At 34.6% G+C, this 19,509-nt stretch overlaps 1 protein-coding gene across 3 annotated transcripts; it reads right to left on the reverse strand.

Moving 5' to 3' along the window:
- Positions 1 to 132: 132 nt before the first annotated feature.
- Positions 133 to 17,981, reverse strand: LOC117921056 (protein ZINC INDUCED FACILITATOR 1-like). 3 transcript variants are annotated; one of them, XM_034838823.1, is made up of 18 exons: positions 16,235 to 16,697; positions 15,240 to 15,280; positions 14,858 to 14,918; positions 14,668 to 14,770; positions 14,445 to 14,547; positions 13,564 to 13,617; positions 13,413 to 13,475; positions 9,840 to 9,889; positions 9,650 to 9,725; positions 8,036 to 8,245; positions 5,579 to 5,666; positions 4,990 to 5,075; positions 4,785 to 4,892; positions 3,887 to 3,931; positions 3,677 to 3,765; positions 2,594 to 2,637; positions 333 to 454; positions 133 to 226 (listed from the first exon to the last, which is right to left on the reverse strand). In XM_034838823.1, the coding sequence occupies exons 1-17, from the start codon at positions 16,383 to 16,385 to the stop codon at positions 354 to 356; spliced, it is 1,473 nt and encodes a 490-aa protein (XP_034694714.1). In that variant the 5' UTR covers positions 16,386 to 16,697; the 3' UTR covers positions 133 to 226; positions 333 to 353. The 3 variants fall into 3 exon arrangements, with proteins under 3 accessions (XP_034694714.1, XP_034694713.1, XP_034694715.1); XM_034838822.1 differs by lacking the exon at positions 16,235 to 16,697 and adding an exon at positions 17,673 to 17,981 and having other exon boundaries at positions 196 to 454; XM_034838824.1 differs by lacking the exon at positions 16,235 to 16,697 and adding an exon at positions 17,679 to 17,980 and having other exon boundaries at positions 196 to 454.
- Between the last annotated feature and the right edge of the window lie 1,528 nt (positions 17,982 to 19,509).

The raw sequence follows: 19,509 nt of genomic DNA on the forward strand, positions 1-19,509 counted from the left end.
AATACTTGAGTGCTATTTGTAATAGGCATTACCATTGGTGAAAATGGCAGGGCAACATTCATATTTCTTTTTGGTGAGCATGCTATGTGGCATGTATCTCATTCTTCACTAATCACAGGGAAAATCTCAGAATGAGCAGCAAAACATCACCCACCTAGTGCGCATCTTGATCCAGTCTCAATAGGAGCACGGATCTTCGACAAAGACAACACTCCTCTTCATTTTTCTGCTAAACAATGGGCTACATTATCTTATGATTCTTAACTAAATTACATGCCTATTGAAAGGAGGTATTTACAACAACATAAGTAGGGGAACAGACATCTAATTACCATTCTTCACAAGCTATAAGATTAGGGATGATTTTCATCAGGGACCGTTAGAAAAGGTTTGAATGTCATAAAAAGTCCAAGCACCTCGATTATGTTTAGGATAAAGAAAACCATCCGGCTACCTGCATCACAACACCATGTACACAATATAAATTGTTGCTTAATTATTTGACGAATTTCTAAGGATGGAGCATGTTTATCATAGAATGAGCCACAAAGGACTGAATGATGCTGGAATTACCAAACTGGCTAATACCTAAAAGCGTAACTGATCTTTAAGAATAAGGTAATAGGGAAAACAGAAATGTTCTCATAATGAGTAGCAAGATAGAGCTAAAGAATCCTGATCAGAGCTGATCTTTGGCTTTGGTCCATGGACAGAGCAATAGCACAAATTTCACCACCTTCTGAATATAAAATCTAGAAAAACATCTATCACATTTGTTTTGCTTCATCTCTGGAAACCAACTAAAGAAATCACAAGGATATAGTGCAGGAAGAAATTGTTCTCAAGGAGCCATGCACTCCAAGGTAAAGAATTTGAAGTCTGATTTATCATCAATTTTATTCAGAGAAGGTTGCTTTGCTCTTCATGTAGTTTTAAAAAGGTCTCTTCTCACAAATTCACTGCTGGACTTTGTGTACTAGGACTAGGACTATGAATTCCCTTATAGTTCTAATTGCAGGAATTTTCAAATACAGCCCAAATGTCATGAAAAGGTTTTTAAAAAAAAATCATATAATAAAAAAATGAAATAGTAATACACATTTCTCTTTTTGCTTTCCTTCCATGATAAGTATCCATGGTCAGAACTTGAATTCCATTTCAAGCTCCACCCTGAATCTACTATTATAGTATACCTCCAAGATCATAACTTATTCTTTTCCCAGTATGTTAAGAGCTACAGACAAGGGAAATTGAAAAATAATGAAACAATGAAGAAAAGATGAGTGTATGACAGATGAATTTGGTTGATCCTTGTACTTAAATAATTTCATTGTGAATGTTATAAATATGTTTTTCTTAATGTGTATAAGTAAGCTATTATTCTTTGATTGATCTTTATTTGATTGCATATTAATTTTAAGAAATTCAATAATTTCGTTAATAGATTTTAGTATTAAATTTAAAAATTGTTATATAGAAATCTAATAGAGAGAAAATTCAAATAATATAAGAAATTAATTTTTTATACAAAAAAGACAAAATAAAAAATAAAAAATTGGAATGAAGTCATGAAAAATCTGATGAATAGAGCTTTTTATTTGAAAATTAATGTATTGTGTGGTACTTTTTCTTTTCTTTTCTTTTTTTCTTTGATTCTTAATTTTTTTAACAAGAAAATTATTTGAAATGGCTTGAAAAACTTGCTTTAAGTGAGAATTTTTATGTTATATGAATTTTCAAATAACTTAAATTAAAAATGTAATAATAATATCCAATTAAAATCTAAAATTTAGATCATAATGCAATTTTTTCTTTAATATTTTTTTGTTCCCCTCTTGGGGGGAAATAGGGCTTTCCCCCTGAGAGTGGACTAGAGTGGGCTGAGTATCCAATTAACTTTGGACTTACTTGAGTACAAAAGACTTTCCAAAATGAGGACATTGCATTAACACAAATGTGTCAATGACACAAAATGTCTCAAATATCACAAAATAACTCCTAGACATTATTATAAAATTTAACTAATTAACTATTCTCAAATTTTCTAAGAGCTTAAAATTACCTAGGCAAAATCATAATGCTAACTAATGGTTAGCATTGCTGAGCCATTGTGGATACAAGTGAGGCATTCACAATAACTTATCCAAAACCAACAATTATAGGCTATGAAGGCTACCTGCAAACAAGGCCCTTAATATGACCTACATATAGTGTGTGTGTGTGTGCGCGCGCTTGTGCGTGTAACAAGTGTGTGTACCAATCAAACTACCCAATATGCTCTTCTCTAAATCAAGTTAACTGTGTCAATTTAGAATGCCTTAACCTAAACTTCTGCATCATTTGTCCATAAAATGTTGTGTCATGCAAGCTCTTGAGCTCACATGCATGGCTTAGCCCAGAGTCACAAGTCTACTTTTCTTTTTGAAGTGAGTTCATATGATACTTCCTATGTTAAGGAGGGATTAAACTAGGTGAAAAGAGTTGCTACAAACTGTTTGTCATTGTGTATACATGTACATATATAATGATGAAATACTGTGTTTGGGATTTAACCAATAAAGAATGAGAATGGCATCTATTTGGAGCTCTGTACCTGGAAGAAAGGAATCATTCTGACGCTTTAGGGCCCAAGAGAAGCTGAAAAACACAGACAACCATGAATTATTGAAGAGAAAAACTTGTTGAAGAAGATCCATACCTGAGAATATCATCAATGATAAAACTATGAACTACAAATGCTTGATTAGGAACCATACACAGATAGGGAAGGATGATGAAATAAATGCATGTCACAATATAAGTTGCTGTTATATACACCTAACTGATACCAAAATGAACAGAGTGTCCAAACATATTATAAAGTATTAATATGAATCAATTACATTTACGCAAAGTTTCACCTTTTTAAGGATATGATGCTAATGCATCCAAGAGTGAGAAAACCTGCATTAGGATACTTATCTTTTATAAATATAGCCAACCCTTTTTTGCTACTAGGAATTAAGCTTGGAAATTCCCATCCTCACCCCAACCTCTTGCCATCTGAGCTAGGTCCCAGGGGCAGCATGCATTGACACACTTGTATTCAAACTTTTATCAAATATTCGAGTATGATTTAACTTGCTTTTTATCCCCCTTAATTCTATGTTATATTTGTCAAAAGCCTAGCAAACGGAGGATACATTTTATACATATGGATTGCAGTTAATTCATGGATCTGTGGAGCATATTATTGATGATTTTTTTTTTCTTCTCTCTTTAATGCTTTGTGAGGATAGATGGTGTGGACGCATTCCTCTATGTGTTTTACTTATGATCTTTATGCTCGAATTAGCAAAGAGCAGTGATTGTAAGAAAATTTACAAGGATGCATGGTGCATGAAGTAGCATGTCATCAATTCAGGTTTAGAAGAACGCTGCGAATGAATAATTAACATGGACCAAATACTATCCAATCCTATTTACCATGGCTACCAAGGGGGATACTTTTATTTCCCCTCAGTTAATTAGACATCCAAAGTGATTTCCTTTATCTAGGAATTAGGATGTTCCATTTTGCTTAAATTCTATAGCTAGAAACAAAATCCATATAAATTCATATTGAAGCACTAATTTATATCCCTGATAGTATCAAGAAAATGGAAAATGAAAAACCAAATAATTCAGAGTAGCTTACAGTGAACCGCCTCCAGCTGGACCAACTGCTTTGAAAAAAGACATAGCCGACATAGAAATGCCATTTGCAGCTCCTCTTTGTTGTTGGGTCTGCACATTATGTCAAGTAAGCAATCAACCAACAAAATTTTATGGCCCTAACTTCATTTAAATCTACAGGAAAAAAAAAAGGGAAAAATGAAATAAACAGTACAAAATAAATCAAAATTACCACTGCTCTATTTTGCAGAAGGAACAATCCTGTGGTAATTGATACCTGATATCATTTAAAGAATCACATGAAGATTGAAACATTAAATATGTAATGGAATGATGTATATGTTCATATGTCTAATTTAAAGAAATATGAAACTTATATAAATGGATGTTAACATGTGCTCTTCTTTTCTCAATTTACAAGTCTATACGTGCAGCTAGATCTTGCCAACTTCCACAAGTATGCAGATGTGTATTGTGTTAGTGCAAGGATACATGCACAAGCATTGATGAAAGTATCCTCAACCCTTAAACAAGTTATCTGGTAGACAAATTTCCATCCAGAATAACAGAACTTTCAACAACCACGACCAAAATAAAAGATAAACACATGCAAACCCCCTTTAAGTGAGCTAACATATATAAGTGCAAAAATTCTCTGTATTCTTAGGACATTTTATAACTAAAAGGCAGTTGTGATAAACATCTTGCAAAAGGAATTTCACTGGATTCTACCAAAAAAATTCAGAAGCCATGTGCTCTGGGCATTATCTAACTAATTTGTCAGTAATTGCAAGCTTCATCCTTTCATCATTTTAACAATCCTCAGCTTATGGAACCACGCCAGACATTCCTAAACAGCCTTAAAATCCCCTCCAATACAATATATATATATATATATGTATGTATGTATGTATGTATATTGGAATTTACAAATATCATCCTACGCAATGAATCAATGACCATAGAAATCATTCATGGCTAGTCTCTCCAACCCGTTCTATGACCATTATTTAGAATAACAACCAGTACAAACCACTCTTTCCCCAACTTAAGTCAAAGTTTCAAAATTACAATGCACTGTTGGATAGAGCAACTCAAAACAAAATTATTCATCACAAGAATACACTTACACAGAGCACATTCTTCAATAAAGATGCACAATTGATCAGTAATGAGAGCCCGACACCAGATAGCATAGCTATTAAGGGGTAACTTGATAGCAATGGTACGGTTAAAACCTTCACATAGAACCAAGAAAAAGAATTATAAGCAAAAATCATGACAAATGCAAGGGAGAAAATGTTGAAATATAGATGTGGATTTTTGAAGACATACTGCTCCAATGCGAGATACCATGACAGGACCAAGAATCCTCTCCAATGGAGGGTACAGGAATAGCTGAAATAGTAGCAGACCCAATCCTTTTTTTTCCAAAAGAAAAAGAAAAGAAAAGGTCAGTAATTAATACCTAGAAATGTATTTGCAAGGGCATGTAAGTTACTTGATAATGTTCATTTAAAGTAAATGTGACAACTAGTGTTTTTTTTTCCATACATCGGTTTCAATTCATGTTACTCCAGGATATAAAAAATATTGATGATAACTTCTCATGAGGCATATAAGATCCTGTGAAATCCTGAGATACTAGGATTCAATATCAATGTTCTTGAGATTTTTCACAATATTGTGACAGAAAGGAATTCTTCTCCCATTTCTATGGCTAAAGGAAATGTTCTCAAGCAGATCTATAAAAACTAAAGAAAAAACTTTGAACTCTCCTGGCACCCCCTCTTTCCTCTCCCTCTCCAGAGGAAAATTAAACTACTTGAAGACTAAATGAAATTCCATGCATTGGATTTGGCAAATGCACATCACCAAGGATAAAAACAACTTTAACATGATTACTGATGCTATAAGTGTATACCTGACATTGCAAGAACTTCACCAACATCTGCAGTTGAATAGCTCAATCCTCCATACTCGCTAGGACTAATAGCCCATAAAGAGAATATCTAAAGAAAAGGGGCCAAGACAATTAATCCAACACCAAGACATAAAAATCGAAGTTAATTTATAGTAAAGAGCATCACTGGTAAATTAAAAAACAAACTAGATTCTTCCTTTGTTGATGGCAATATCAATTCGGTTGAAGAAAAACAAAGAACAAAGTATCTGGAACAAAAAGCATTAATGATCTTCGGCTAGTAGATCGATCTAGACAAAGCATGGCCAGGCCAAATGAAAGCAACTAAACCACTTCCAGCTTTTCTTTCTTCTTTTCACTTACAATGATATGAAACCATATCTTAAAACATTTGTGGGTCACTTCTCATTAAGTTAATGCTGTTGCAGCTTCGACATTATGATTATTTAAATAGAGGTTGCCCCAATAGTTATCATGTCTCACTACCAGCTTTGAATGCTGATGATAAAAGAAATTTAGATGCTCAAATAGGCAAAATTAGACGGTTCAAATTGTTTAAAAGTAGCTTCTGATGATCGCTGTGGATGGTCTAAACAAACAAACAGGTTAATTTTGGGCTACGCAATTTCGTTAGTGAGGATATAAACCTACACCATTATAAACATTTTCTACGAGAAACTGGAGAATTTATTAGAAAGGAAACAAAAAACACAACAAAGATGAGAGATTGAGAGAACAAAAGGCAAAGGAACAAACAGACCTAGATCCCAGCCAAGTCAAAGGCAACATTATCAAATCACAAGAAGAAAATCTCTAACAAACTTGACAGGCCCCCCCTTGGCTTATTATCCTCCAAATGAAGGAGGAAACCATGTTCAATTCAGGAACCACTGCATCATTAATTATACCTCCAAGGTCCATACGTTACTAGTCCCTGCTGAAAGAGAATCTTCCCTCCTTCAACCACAAAAGCAAATCCAAAAGCAGCAGGCTTAGCAAAGGCATGATTCAGCTCATTCCTATGGTCTGGGATGACTTCCAATGCCAATATGCCATGTATTAACAAGTAAACACCTATCAATGTTGAGCTTAAGGCAGTTAGCAGCAGAAGATGTCCACCAGAGGCTAATAAACCCCCTCCTTGGAATCTGAAGAAATTCTCCCCCATTTAGTGGAGATAATACTGAAAGAAGAGTCTGCAAACTCTTTGGAAAGAGATATCAAGGGGTGAATCCTAACCCACACCTTAAACTATCATAAATTTTCCACGCCACTCTTGTTCTAAACCATTCAATCAAACAACCATTTAAGGTGAGAGCTCAAGTGCCTACTATATGATCAATGAGCATCACCTACTACCATCCATATTCCCTGGACAATATGCAACCAGCAGCCTATTGTTTGATCAATGGATATCACCTACCACCATCAATCTTCCCTGGACCAGATGCAACCAGCAGCAGGTACATCCGGGTGAGAAAATCTCTAGGATATTGTCTCAATAATGGCCTTAACTGCCATAGGGTAAAATCAAGGGGAGCCAAAAAAACAATTGTGTCCATTAACTTAAAAAATCTAGAAATACACAGTGGTTCCTGACATCCTGTATAAGATTTGTATGAACAAAGTTAACAAAAAATTAACTAAAATATCTACATGTATTTTCTTTATTCACACATAACATCCATAGAAATAACATTCAGTTGAATTCAAATCCTACCAATCTAAATTAAGAGTTTGACATTCCTTTCCTCAAATTTTTATGACTCCATGCACATACTCCTAATTAATTTTCTAGCCCTGTAAAATGACTTTGACTATAACAAATTGGGACCACCCATAACAGTTTACTCTCCCAAGTTTTATACCTAGCAGAGCTGCTCTTAGATTTGGCTCACAATTATAGATTAATAAGCTTATTTGTTCTTTTTGGCCTGCCTATCTCTTTCAACATTCACTTCTAGGTTAAGCCATTCTAATAAATTTTTGTTACAGGAATGTCGACGACAAGTATATCCCAACAAGTCTAAATATTAAGGTCTTTGTTCTGATTTGAGTTGTAACAAGATGTATGAAGGGTTAAAACTAAAAATCACCTTATCCTTGCTAGAAATCTGTTCTGTACGATAACTGATGCTATTTAAGTAGGCATATTAATTGGAGGTGGATTACTTTGGGAAATCTTTCATGAAGGCTCCAGTGGAGAATAACTATCAAAGGGGTCACTAACTTTTAGTGTGAGTCTTATATGCATAGCTGGTCTTATATTCCAGAATCATCTGAGCATAAAAGTACAAATAAATACACAAATCAAGACTAGATAAGCTTAATTGCTGTTATGAATCTGACAATACATAATGGGCAAGTTACAAAAACTTTACGAGGGAGAGATGACACATTATCTTGAATATTGAACCCATTTTCCAAGCAAACCAAAATATAGACATGAAAATTTACCTCTGCATATGCCATGTCATGTAGTTGGAAAACACAATACACAATGATAGATGACATTAGGGGCCAATTTTTCAGAAGGCTTTGCTGCTGATTTGGACCTTTTCCTTCAAATTTTTTCAATTTTTTTTTCACATCACATCCATATGCTGCTACCTCCCATGCATATAACTCATCCTGTTCTTTGTTTTCCTTATGGATATGCAGCGTTTCCTGCAATGATTCAGGCTTGATCAGACACCACAATTAATTAATTGAAGCTCTATTATCAGGACCACAGACCAAGATTAGCGAATCAATATATTAGCACTGTACTTGTGCAACTATGCTCCGCAGAATCAGGTGCAATTGTCAGGTGTTGATATATATATATATATAAATATAAGAAGTCAGTTTATTTTAACTCCAAAATTCATGATACAGGAAACTGGCGAAAAAGGATCTAAAATTTAGATATGTATATGGGGATACGGAAATTTAGATATGTAGGGGGATACAACATAACAAAAGGAGAAAAGGAAACACCAATTAGAAATCAAATAATAGTAAGTTATCTTTGATTATAATTTTCTATATTTTTCCTTTTATCTTTATCTTTTCTTCCTTATCTTTAAATATTCTTAAATTTTCTTCTTTTTCAACGTAATAATTTTCGAAGGAAAATGAAAATGAAAAAGAAAAAAACATCAATTAAAATCAAACAACCATATCTAAGGTAGTGTATGAGTACCGACCAAGGATTCCACACACACACTCATGCTTTGCTGTGTTAAGATGGTATGCTGGGTGAAATTGGAGCGTCCAGGTATCATAGTTGGGCATGGTTCATATAGTTTAGTTACCAAGGGATATTTGAAAACATGTACAATAACCATAAGACTAACTAGAAAAGGGAAAGAATATTTGAAACGAATGCAATAACCACAAATATTGACATAAAATGGAACAGTGAACATAATTTGTATCACCAACCTCATAATGATAGGCAAGGTTCAAAACTCAATTAAGAACTCAAAAAAGAGAAGGTTACAAATAATGAAAAAAAAAATTGAAAATGCAAAATTTAATGGGAAATGTCCCTGCATACTTCACCAAATTTGGATAAATATTTATAGTTGTATGAAGCACAAGTTAAAGAATGGAGTTTCTCAAAAATAAATATATATATATATATATATATATATATATATATATATATATATATAAAACATAATTTTTAAGAAAGCTATCTTAGACATGAATGCACATACACTCAAAACACAGCAATTTTGGCAAAATAATGTTCAAGTGACAAAACTGACTTGTAATATGTAATACATCTAAGGAATCAAGAAAAATCAAATATTTATACATCCAATAAATTCATATAAAAGTTAACATCAAGATATTAAAGGATAATCACTCATATCTGTTCAGCTATACATTGGATCAAAATCATCATCATAATAAGTCAAACATCCATGGCTTCCTTGAAATATTAGAAGGCCCAACAAATGGAAATAATAAAAAACTACCAAGGGAAACAACACCCTAAAAGAACCAAAGATTAAGACAACAAAATCAAACAGGAACAACAAGCAAAATTTGAAATATCAGGAAGGCAAAGAAAAAACGTACCGGGAGCCAATAACAGAGAACAGATACACCCAGTGCAAAGGTCGATATTAGAAGGCAAGGTAGAAAGTAAGGAAACCTACAAGACATGACTTATATTTTGGAAATTTAGCTCATATAAAATAATGAAGGAAATTATTGCAATGAGACATAAAAAGAATAATAAAGAATGTAAAGCAGGAATATTGCTTACCTCCCAAAAAGGGATTCTTTAGAAAAGATGTGTGGGAATTTTTCTGCAGGCTACAAAATTAATTCATCCAAAGAAAATAAATTTATGAGTTGAATTCTCAGAACACAAGAATAATGAGATCAATGGAAGTTAGTCGACGTGCATAAAAAAGAAACAGGTAGGAATAGAGGCTGGAATAGGATTTTCAGATCTAGGCACTCCACTATTGGGGTTGGAAATTATGACAGAAAAGAAGGGAATATCTTCACTAAGACGAGAGGAGGGAATGGATACTTTTCATAGGAATGTGTGAAAAACACTAACAATAATAATTCAAATAGAAAGAAACAATGATGAGAAAAGGAAGTCCTTTCATAGGAAAATTATAGATATATTAAAAGGCACCAAACAAAAATAGAAGAAGAAAATGCTCAGCAGTTAATTAATGGCAAAAGCAGCCACCATGAACCACCATTGATATACAGAGTAATAAAGATGCATAGATTCCCCTTATACTCAACAAACTCTTTCCCAATTATTTGGGCGACACATATTTAACCATTCTACTCTGTCTAGGCTCATATCATTTGTTAAATCAACAGGTCATGTGCCTCCAAAATGAACCTTCAACAATATAATACATACTATACCCACTTAAAATCAACATATTTTAATTGAACAAAAATGGGGTTTTTCAGGTGTTGAGAATCGCATGTGTAATGGCTAGATAGTTTCCCTTTGTAAAGACAAAGAAGAGTTTGCAATCTTTCAATATATGAGCCTTGAAGCATGAATAGGGGAAAGTGTAAATTGATTTGTATATGGATTCTTATCCTTGAGAATGGAGATCATGCATTATGTTTTAAAATCCTAATCGAAATGGGTTGGAAAAGATCCAAATTTATAGTGGATCTTTGTTCCATTTGGAATCCATCGTCAAAGAGGTGAGAAACTTGATTGAAAGATTCATCCTTTTAATAAATAAATAAAAAAGGAGTTTTTGTGGATCTTGGATCTAGAAGAACTAGAGCTTAATCAAAACAGGGGCCAAACAATGATTTTTACAGCAAATAACATATCAATAGCACCGAAATCATGTAAAAAAATTGTCAAAGACATAGCCTCAGCCAAGAGCACCCAAGTAGTGACACTCAAGCATCCTAAGAGGGAGCTCAAGCACCCTACCAATATCCCTTGTGGCCCCTTTTGCATTCAAGACCTGATTTTGGGCCAATTGTCACCACCCATGACCTATACTTTCTTCCCTATTGCTCCTAGCGAATAAAGAGTGGATTTTTTAAATGAATTTGGGTGGTTTGTTATCTTGAAAATGTTGAAGGTGGTCAGGAAAATGTCTATTGATCATCCTGGTAAATCAAATTGTGCATACGATGTCTATTACCTCATTCCTTCACGTAGCTTCTCCACCATGTTAATTTGATTGAAATATATGCATTGTATGTTATCTTTGATGCAATATTCATTATTTAGTTTCCCATTTATTGTACAAGTCTAAAAGTCATATATGTCATGTTAATTTTTCAATGAGTGAATAAGAAGATTTCTTCTTTTCCAACAAGTATGCATAATTTGACTCAAGATTTTCTTGACCTTCAACATTTTCAAGATAACAAACCACCCAAATTTATTTCAAAAATTCACTTTTTATTCCCTTAGAGCAATGAAATTATAGGTCACAAACGGTGACAATGGGCCTAAAATTAGGTCTTGGATGCAAAGGGTGACATAAGGGATATCGGCAAGACATTTGAGCACCTCCATTTTGATTAAATCTCCAATCTTTCTAGATCCAAGATCCACAAAAACTCCATTTTGATTAAAAAGATGAATGCATCAATCAAGTTTCTCATTCTTTCAACTAAGGATTCCAAACGGAACAAAGGTCGCTGTAAATCTAGATTTTTTCTAACCCATTTCAATTAGGATTTTAAAAAGCAATGCATGATCTCCCTTCTCAAGAATAAGCACCTAAGCTTCCATGTGAAAGTCCAAATACAAATCAATTTTCACTTTCCCCAATTCATACTTCCAAGGTTCATGTATTAAAAGATTGCAAACTCATCTTTGTCTTTATTTTCAAAACAAAGGAGGGGAAAATATTCATCTATCATTCATGAAGGAATAAACCAAGCATACTAATCGATTATTTCACGGTCATAGCCTAGATATTGCATTAAACACATAATGACCTACATTAAGAGAGAAAAGAGAGAAAGCTTGATTGAATAATAGAGAGATGAGTGCCTCACTAACAATGGGGATGAAGAAGACACGCCTAGGTTGACGTCTTTGCGCTGGATGACCTGAGTGTGGCACTATCACTAAAACTTTGGATGCTTTTTTCTCCCCTCCCTCCAAAGATGCAACATATAAAAAAGGAAAAAATATATCTTCATTCGAGTCTTCTTTTCTCACTTTTAGACCCCATCCCTTTTCTTTCCTTGCAAGGCACCAATCACCCCTGAAATTCAAGACATCTTCCCATTTCCCTCTTCCAATCAAGACAATCTTCTTCCCATCTCCAATGGCTTTCCTTTTTCAAAACATCCATTCTTTCTTGCAGCCCATAATCACTTAATCTTTTCGCCATTCAACTGTTTTTTTTTTCTCCTTTCTTCTCCTTTCGGACTTTTAATCTTCATTTTCCAACCCCAATTCAAGCCAACCTCCTATTTTCATCACTCCTACTTGCTTTTCTTCTAAAAACCCCACATAAGATCTATTTTCAATTCTCATCCTTCTTCAATCAAACTTCAATATAAATGTGTGATTAACGTTCTAATTTTCAACCTTCCCCTACAACATCCAATCCAAATCAATCAAACTGTAACTCCCCATTCAAACCTTTCCCTGTTTCCTCTCTTCTCCTCTAGGATATTTAATCTTCATTTTTCGATGATGATCAACATGTATAAAAGTGAGAAGATCCCGCTCCAAAAATGTCTCTCTCAGTCTTCCCCTTTCCTTTTTATCCTTAATCTCTTCTTTCTATGAGCATCTCTGTGTCTTTTCCTTCTTGTTTTTTTTTCCCTTTTTTTGAAATATTTGGACAGTTCTGGAGGATAAAGAGCTTTGAAAAAGAATGAAGTGGAAAAGGGGATTAGATAATTGATTGGAAGAGGGAAAAATGTTGCTTTTTAGGATTAATTGGGCTGAATGGATGGATTTAGAGTGTGCCAAGGGTGAATGAGCCATGAATGGATGGGGGGCCTAGAATGGACCAAAGGTGACTGGGCGTTAAAATGTGTCATGAATGGATGGGTCTACACTTCAACACTGATTTTTCTAGTCTGAGAAATAATCACCAACAATCATATGCACCAGTATCCATGGGTGTGTGTCAGGCATGCCACACGGGTCATTTTGCCCTAAAAGATGAGAAACGACCAACACATGTAACAAGATAATTGATCAGTTCTATTAATTTAGCACAGGTTTATAGTAGTTTCTTGCTGCACAAGCACCCACATAATGTTTGTAGCTTTAAGGCACAACCTTGCTGCTATATAATTTTCAGCACTGTTATTTGTCATGATCCAGAGAATTTTCTTTGCATAAGAAAAATAAGACTACCTGGGCAAGAAAACCTCCAAGAGCTGGACCAATGACCAATCCTATGCCCCATGCTGTGCTAATCTGAATAAATACATTCTTCATTCAGAAATAGACATCATAAATTTAAGAATTTATATAAAAAAAAAAAAAGTGGAGCATAAATTCTTACAATTGACATTCCCAAGGCTTGGTATTCTTTACGACAAACTTCCGAAGCATATGCCTGAACAAATTAGGAAGTTCAAAATATTTACAGGTAGTTCAACCAGAGACATCCTAGAAAGGTTTTTAAAAGAAATTCTCAAACTAGCTATAGCAGCACATCAACATGGCTTACATGTCATTTTAACCAACAAAGAAGTATGAATGAGCGCAGGAGAAATAGTCCAAACAAAATGCAAGTCTGTGCTAACATGTAACCACCAAAGGATAGAGAATTATAAATGAAGACAACTGATCATAGCCCACAAGTCATCCAGAGCTTAGGCCTGGATTGTGAAAAGATGAACAAAAAGCTTGAGGAGAACCCATCGAGTTCTACTTCTGTGATCAGGATACAAACTGAACAGAGGGGCTAATGAGAGCCCTCAGTTTTGCAGCAAATGCATGAGGCCTAAGAACAATAAGGATCAGCCGGAGGCCCCCAGGAAAATTATCCCCTTAGTTTCATCACATAGGTGTTACTGTTGACTGGTTGGTTCTGTGATGTGTCATGAATCTCATGACAACAAAGTTGGCACTCTTGTACCAAATTTCAAATGCCAACAGGTCTACAAACTGGGCATCAGCACTTATTATTCAAGCAAACCTTCCTAACATCAGTCCCAGTTCTAGCCTCCTAAAATAGATGCACTAAAACCACCAAATCTCACAGCCAGGAAATGACATTCAAGCTCCTAAACAACTTAGAATCTTTCCTTGAAGGGAGACAGTGACTTTCTTCAAACATGGATTCCTTACAATACATGCTATAGATCCAGGCCCGTAAGACATACACACAACAATTCATATTGATTTTTGATAGAGCCCTAATATATGCAAGAGGCATACCCTCATTGGGCCAAGTATACCACACAAACTTCCAAGAAGAAACCTTGTAGAAAGTGCCATCCAAACATTTGTGCTGAGGCCAAAGAGCGTGTTGAAAATAATCCTGAAATAACCATCAAGCAGAGCAAGAAACAGAAAAATGAATATGAGAATTACATTCAACTATCTGAAATTCATTAATCAACAATAATTTATAGGAAAATAGATCCCAATGTGTACTAACAGTGCAATTAGGCCAGCCGTTATCACAGGTTTTCGACCATATCGATCAGCTACCATTCCCCAGATAACAGAAGTCAAAGCTCTTCCTAGCATAAATGAAGATCCTTCAAGAAATAAAAGCAGTTATATGACCTGAAACATGAATCACAAGATATAACACACCATCACTATGGATGACATGTTATGCTCACCTACATAACCAGCATAGAAGCCAATATCCTCCTCCCTTTTTGCAATGTGGAAGTCCCTTATCTGCAAAAAGTGAGCATAACATGAAGAACAAATTGACATTATCCACTATGGAGGTCAGGACACTTCAACCAACTTCTTGCTTACACCAATATAAGAAAAAGCACTTTGCAATATACCTCTGTAAAACCATCAGTACCATGTGACTGGCTTCGCATTTGCAAGGTAGCATTGTTTTCCATTTAATTCCGGATTATTTAGTTTGAAAGGCCTAAGATTTTGGATTATGGTAGAGAAAAATTGAAAAGGATGAACATGAACTCATCTATATAACCATTTAGCAGAAAATAAAGATAACAAAGCTCCATGATATGACATACTTACCATGAAATAAAGGAATGGGAAAAGAGATGATATTGGCAAAGCTGCAAAATTTGACACCACAAAAATACAGATATATTAGGGAACAATACCTGAGCGAACAGTACTAAGCTAGGAAAAGAAACCATTGTTCTTCATACAAATGGAGAGGAACAAATAATAATTACATTTAACATGTGTTTTTCCTGCTTGCTCCTCTTAACAAGTTTAAGTAATTAACAGTAAAGCATGGGAAAATGCAGCAAAAAAGTTTGAAAATTTAATTAAAAAAAAAATCTGACTATTTTAAGGAAGCAGCAACCTAGTCATAATCATAATTGCTAGGAAACTTGCTTTTGGGGAGACCCACATCCGAAACTAGAACAGAACTTTTTCAAAATTTGGGGTAAAATGAGTTAATTCGATTGTTCCATAATCATCTGGATGAGTCTATTTCCATTACGTAACATGTCTGAAACAAGATCAATTTCCAAATTGCAGTCTCACATGAGTATTTCTGGTGATGTTTCCATGTTCTACCACCAACATATGCATTAAATTCCAACAGAAAAACACAGTAGACTCATTTGATTTCCACTTAAGGGCTCTCTTTGTTTTCTGGCTATGAGTAACCCTGATTGGTTGCTGAAGGCTTAATATGGTTATGTTGGATCTCCTATTAAATAAAGACCTATTCTGAGAGCCGAAAGACTAGTCAACAACTTCGCTAATACTTCTCTTTTTTCTAAGTTATTTTCCTGTATATAATATGGCAAAACCCAAGAAAAAAAACCTCCCTATCCCTTTCAGCCTCAGTATTTGGGTCATGTCAAGGAACTAAACTCCAGAAAACAAAACTGTCATTCTCACGTCCATAATCAAGAACCCAGACAAGAACCTCTGCTTTCTCTCGTAACTAGTGACCACCTTGACAAAACAAACCCAGAAAAAAACTAAAAGGCACCCAGTAATGGATAGAGAGAGGGAGAGAGGGAGAGAGGGAGAGGGCGAGATTGTACCAGCACATAGAACCACAATCCAGACATAGAACAAAAGCTTGAAAGGAATACCAGGGTTGGATTCCTTAAGATGATCTATCTTGCAACCCGGGCAACTCTCATCATACTCCCAAACCTCCTTCTTCAGTAACGCTTCTCTGTTCTTAGCCATTTTCCGACCACAAAACCGGCAGTTTTCTCAACCCCTCTCTCTCTTAAGACGGTGCTGTGGGATTACCCACTTGTCAGAAGAATCTCTCTTGGGTTTCCGTTTTTGTTTTTTGTATGGGTTTTGTCCTCACTCCCTTCGATCGACAGAGTGTTAGGTGGGTAGGAGCGTTTCTTCTGTGACCCATTTCTGGGTTTGTCATCAACTCTACAAGTCGACAACTGCATTGTGAAAGTGGGCTCCTACTCTTACCCATATGAAACTCTCCTTTTTCAGAACTATACGTTACAGAAAAAGAAACCAAAAAACAAAAAGGTAACAGAATCAACAACACGGCGAAGGTCTCATAGCACACTTTTCCCTTTCCTTTAACTTCTGCTCATGCAATCTCATCTTTCTTGGGCTCATAGCACACTTTTCCCTTTTCCAATGCCTTACCTTTTGAGAATTTTCTCCCTTTTTCCTTTTTTGGCCAATTATTTTCATTGCAAATTTAAATTTCTCTTCCTAATCAGTTTTTGAAAGAGTTGAGAGATACTCTTGCCTTTCTTGTCTTTTGGGTAAAAATAAAATTGGTTTCTTGAGACAAAGAGTGGCCCCCCACTTGTGTTAATTGATTTGATAATTATCTCTTTGAACTATCAATTCGATTCATGATTAACTCAATAATTTGAATATGTTTTACATCACCTGTAAATTCAGTCATCACCTAGGAAAAACATGGAGAAAAAAGAAAGAAAGAAGGAAGAAGGCGCCAAGGAATCGCCAACTAAACACCACACGTCAATGTAGAATATTACAAAACTTTTCCGTATTTATTTAAAGAATTAGTTTGACAATAAGATAATGTATGAACTTGGAACTTTGTGGATCAAACCATCTCTTTCCAGGCCCCTGTCATTCTGATTAACTACACGTATATGTTAGGTATAGTATCTATACTATTCTCCATCCACTGGTATTTAAATTTTCTTTGTTTTTTTAAGAGAAAAAAATAGTAAAAATCCGTACAACGATTTGATGAATTCATGCATCGTCGCTGGGGCATATATATATATCATGTGATCCAAAGTAACAGAAACTCTCTCTCTTTCTTCCATTAAGAGAATCTTCCTGCGCTCAATTCCACCCATCAAACCTCAAAAGGCAGAAGGGAAGGAATGATATCCCAATATCAAAATCCCAAAGAGCTACCTGAAACTTCGTCCATAAGCAATGATTCCATTTCAAGAAGAAAACAAGGAAGAAAAAGAAAAAAGCAGCTGATAGAGAAAGAGATGGAGATTGTACAAGTACCAGCGGCTAGAACCACAATCCAGACGTAAAATAAATGCTTGACAGGGACGCCAGTGTCGGCTTGCTTGAGGCGATCGATCTTGCAACCTGGGCAATTCTCATGGTTTTCCCACAACAACAGCGACGATTCAATGGTCTCAGTCATTTTACAAGACCAATATCGACCAATATCAAAACTTTTTCTCACAATTCCTTTTTAGTGAAAGGATGCCCTGGCGTCCATTTATCTGCAAGTCGGTAACAAGTGGGTCATTCCTTCCACACAGCCCCCTGGCTTCTGGCCGTGGCACAGCCTGTCGGTCGGTCAGCCTTTCTGCTTGCCGCTGCCTCCCTCCAACTACCTTTCCATGGGTTTAAGTGGGTTCAACTTAAAAAGCGTTACAATCATCTTCCTTCCTACTTAAGATAAAAAGGAGATATTTAATAGAATTTCAAGCAAAATTATGATGAATTATCATATAAATTTGAAAATAGAATTTAAGAATTTCTTTTTTTTAAATAACATAAAAGGAATTTTCAAATTCAAAATACATTTCATAATTCTTTTAAAAAAAATATTTTTTAGGAACTGGCAATTTTATAAAAACATATTTTATTTATTTTACTTGTTTTTTATAAAATAATTATATAATTATTAGGAATGATTAAAAATATAAAAAAATACTTTTCAAAACATTCCAAATTTTCAAACAGATTTTTTAAAATAATTATATAATTATTAGGAATGATTAAAAATAAAAATAAAATATTTTTCAAAACATTCCAAAATTTCAAACAAATTTTTAAAAATAATTATATAATTATTAGGAATGACTGAAAATAAAAAATCATTTTTCAAAACATCCCAAATTTTCAAACAATTTTTTATTTTAAAAATGTATTAAAAAAATGGTTTTAAAATCTACTATAAAAGGGTAAGGGTCTCCAACGGGCCGGGCCGGGCCGCCCGGCCCGAAGGAGTAAGGCCCATGGCCCAGCCTAGGGCGGGCCACTGAGCCCGTTGACTGGTCAACAGGCCGGGCCGAGCCAAGCCCTTGATATATCTAAGGCCCGTGCCCCGGCCCGTGGGCCCTCAAGCTTGGCGGGCCTATGGGCGAGCCGGGGTAAAAATTAAAATAATTTTTAATTTTGAAGGGAAGGGGATCCACCAACTGAGCTGACCCTCTTTTGTGTAACTATTTTGCATTAATTATATATATATTAGAAATGTTGTATGATTTTTGAAAAAAAATAAAAGTGAGTTGGTTGTTCAACGGTTACATGACCGTTGAACATGCCACTCATAATTCAATTTCAAATATATGACCGTTGAACGGTGTTGAAATTTAAAAAAAAAAAAAAATTAAATCATAATATTTAAATCCCTATAAATATTAAATACCCTCAATTTTTTTCTATTCTTTCAACTCTTAAGCTCTCTCCCATTCCACAATATTTTCAATTATTGCATTTTGTCTCAAATTATTCAATATTATTGGTGGTGAAAAACAAGCATTGGTGGTTCAAAGAGTTCAAATTTGAAGGAATTTCTGCTTCGATTCTCCAATTTAGTAACATACTTCACCTTTTCTTTTATTTATTTGTTACATTTTAATTTTACATTTATTATTTTTAGCATAATATTTTATCAATAATTAATTATAATTATAGCAAGTGGTTCTTGTTCTTCATCTAATGCATGTGATAGCAAAAAATTTACTTCAAATATATGGAATTTTTTTGATATAATAGAAATAAATTTAGAAAATAATAAAAAAGAAATAAAAGCAAAATGTAAAATTTGTAACAAACTTCTTAGTGGTGGCTCAAATGCAGGTACAAGTCATTTAAA

The sequence above is a fragment of the Vitis riparia genome, chromosome 8, assembly GCF_004353265.1.
Source record: "Vitis riparia cultivar Riparia Gloire de Montpellier isolate 1030 chromosome 8, EGFV_Vit.rip_1.0, whole genome shotgun sequence".
In the NCBI taxonomy this organism is placed as follows: Eukaryota; Viridiplantae; Streptophyta; class Magnoliopsida; order Vitales; family Vitaceae; genus Vitis; species Vitis riparia.

Coding starts and splice junctions, on each gene's coding strand:
- LOC117921056 (XM_034838823.1), bottom strand. CDS start 16,385: ATGGCTAAGAACAGAGAAGCGTTACTGAAGAAGGAGGTTTGGGAGTAT. Junction 9,726..9,839: donor AAAGAATCCCTTTTTGGGAG/GTAAGCAATATT, acceptor CATGTCTTGTAG/GTTTCCTTACTTTCTACCTT. Junction 4,893..4,989: donor TGGTATCTCGCATTGGAGCA/GTATGTCTTCAA, acceptor TTCTATGTGAAG/GTTTTAACCGTACCATTGCT.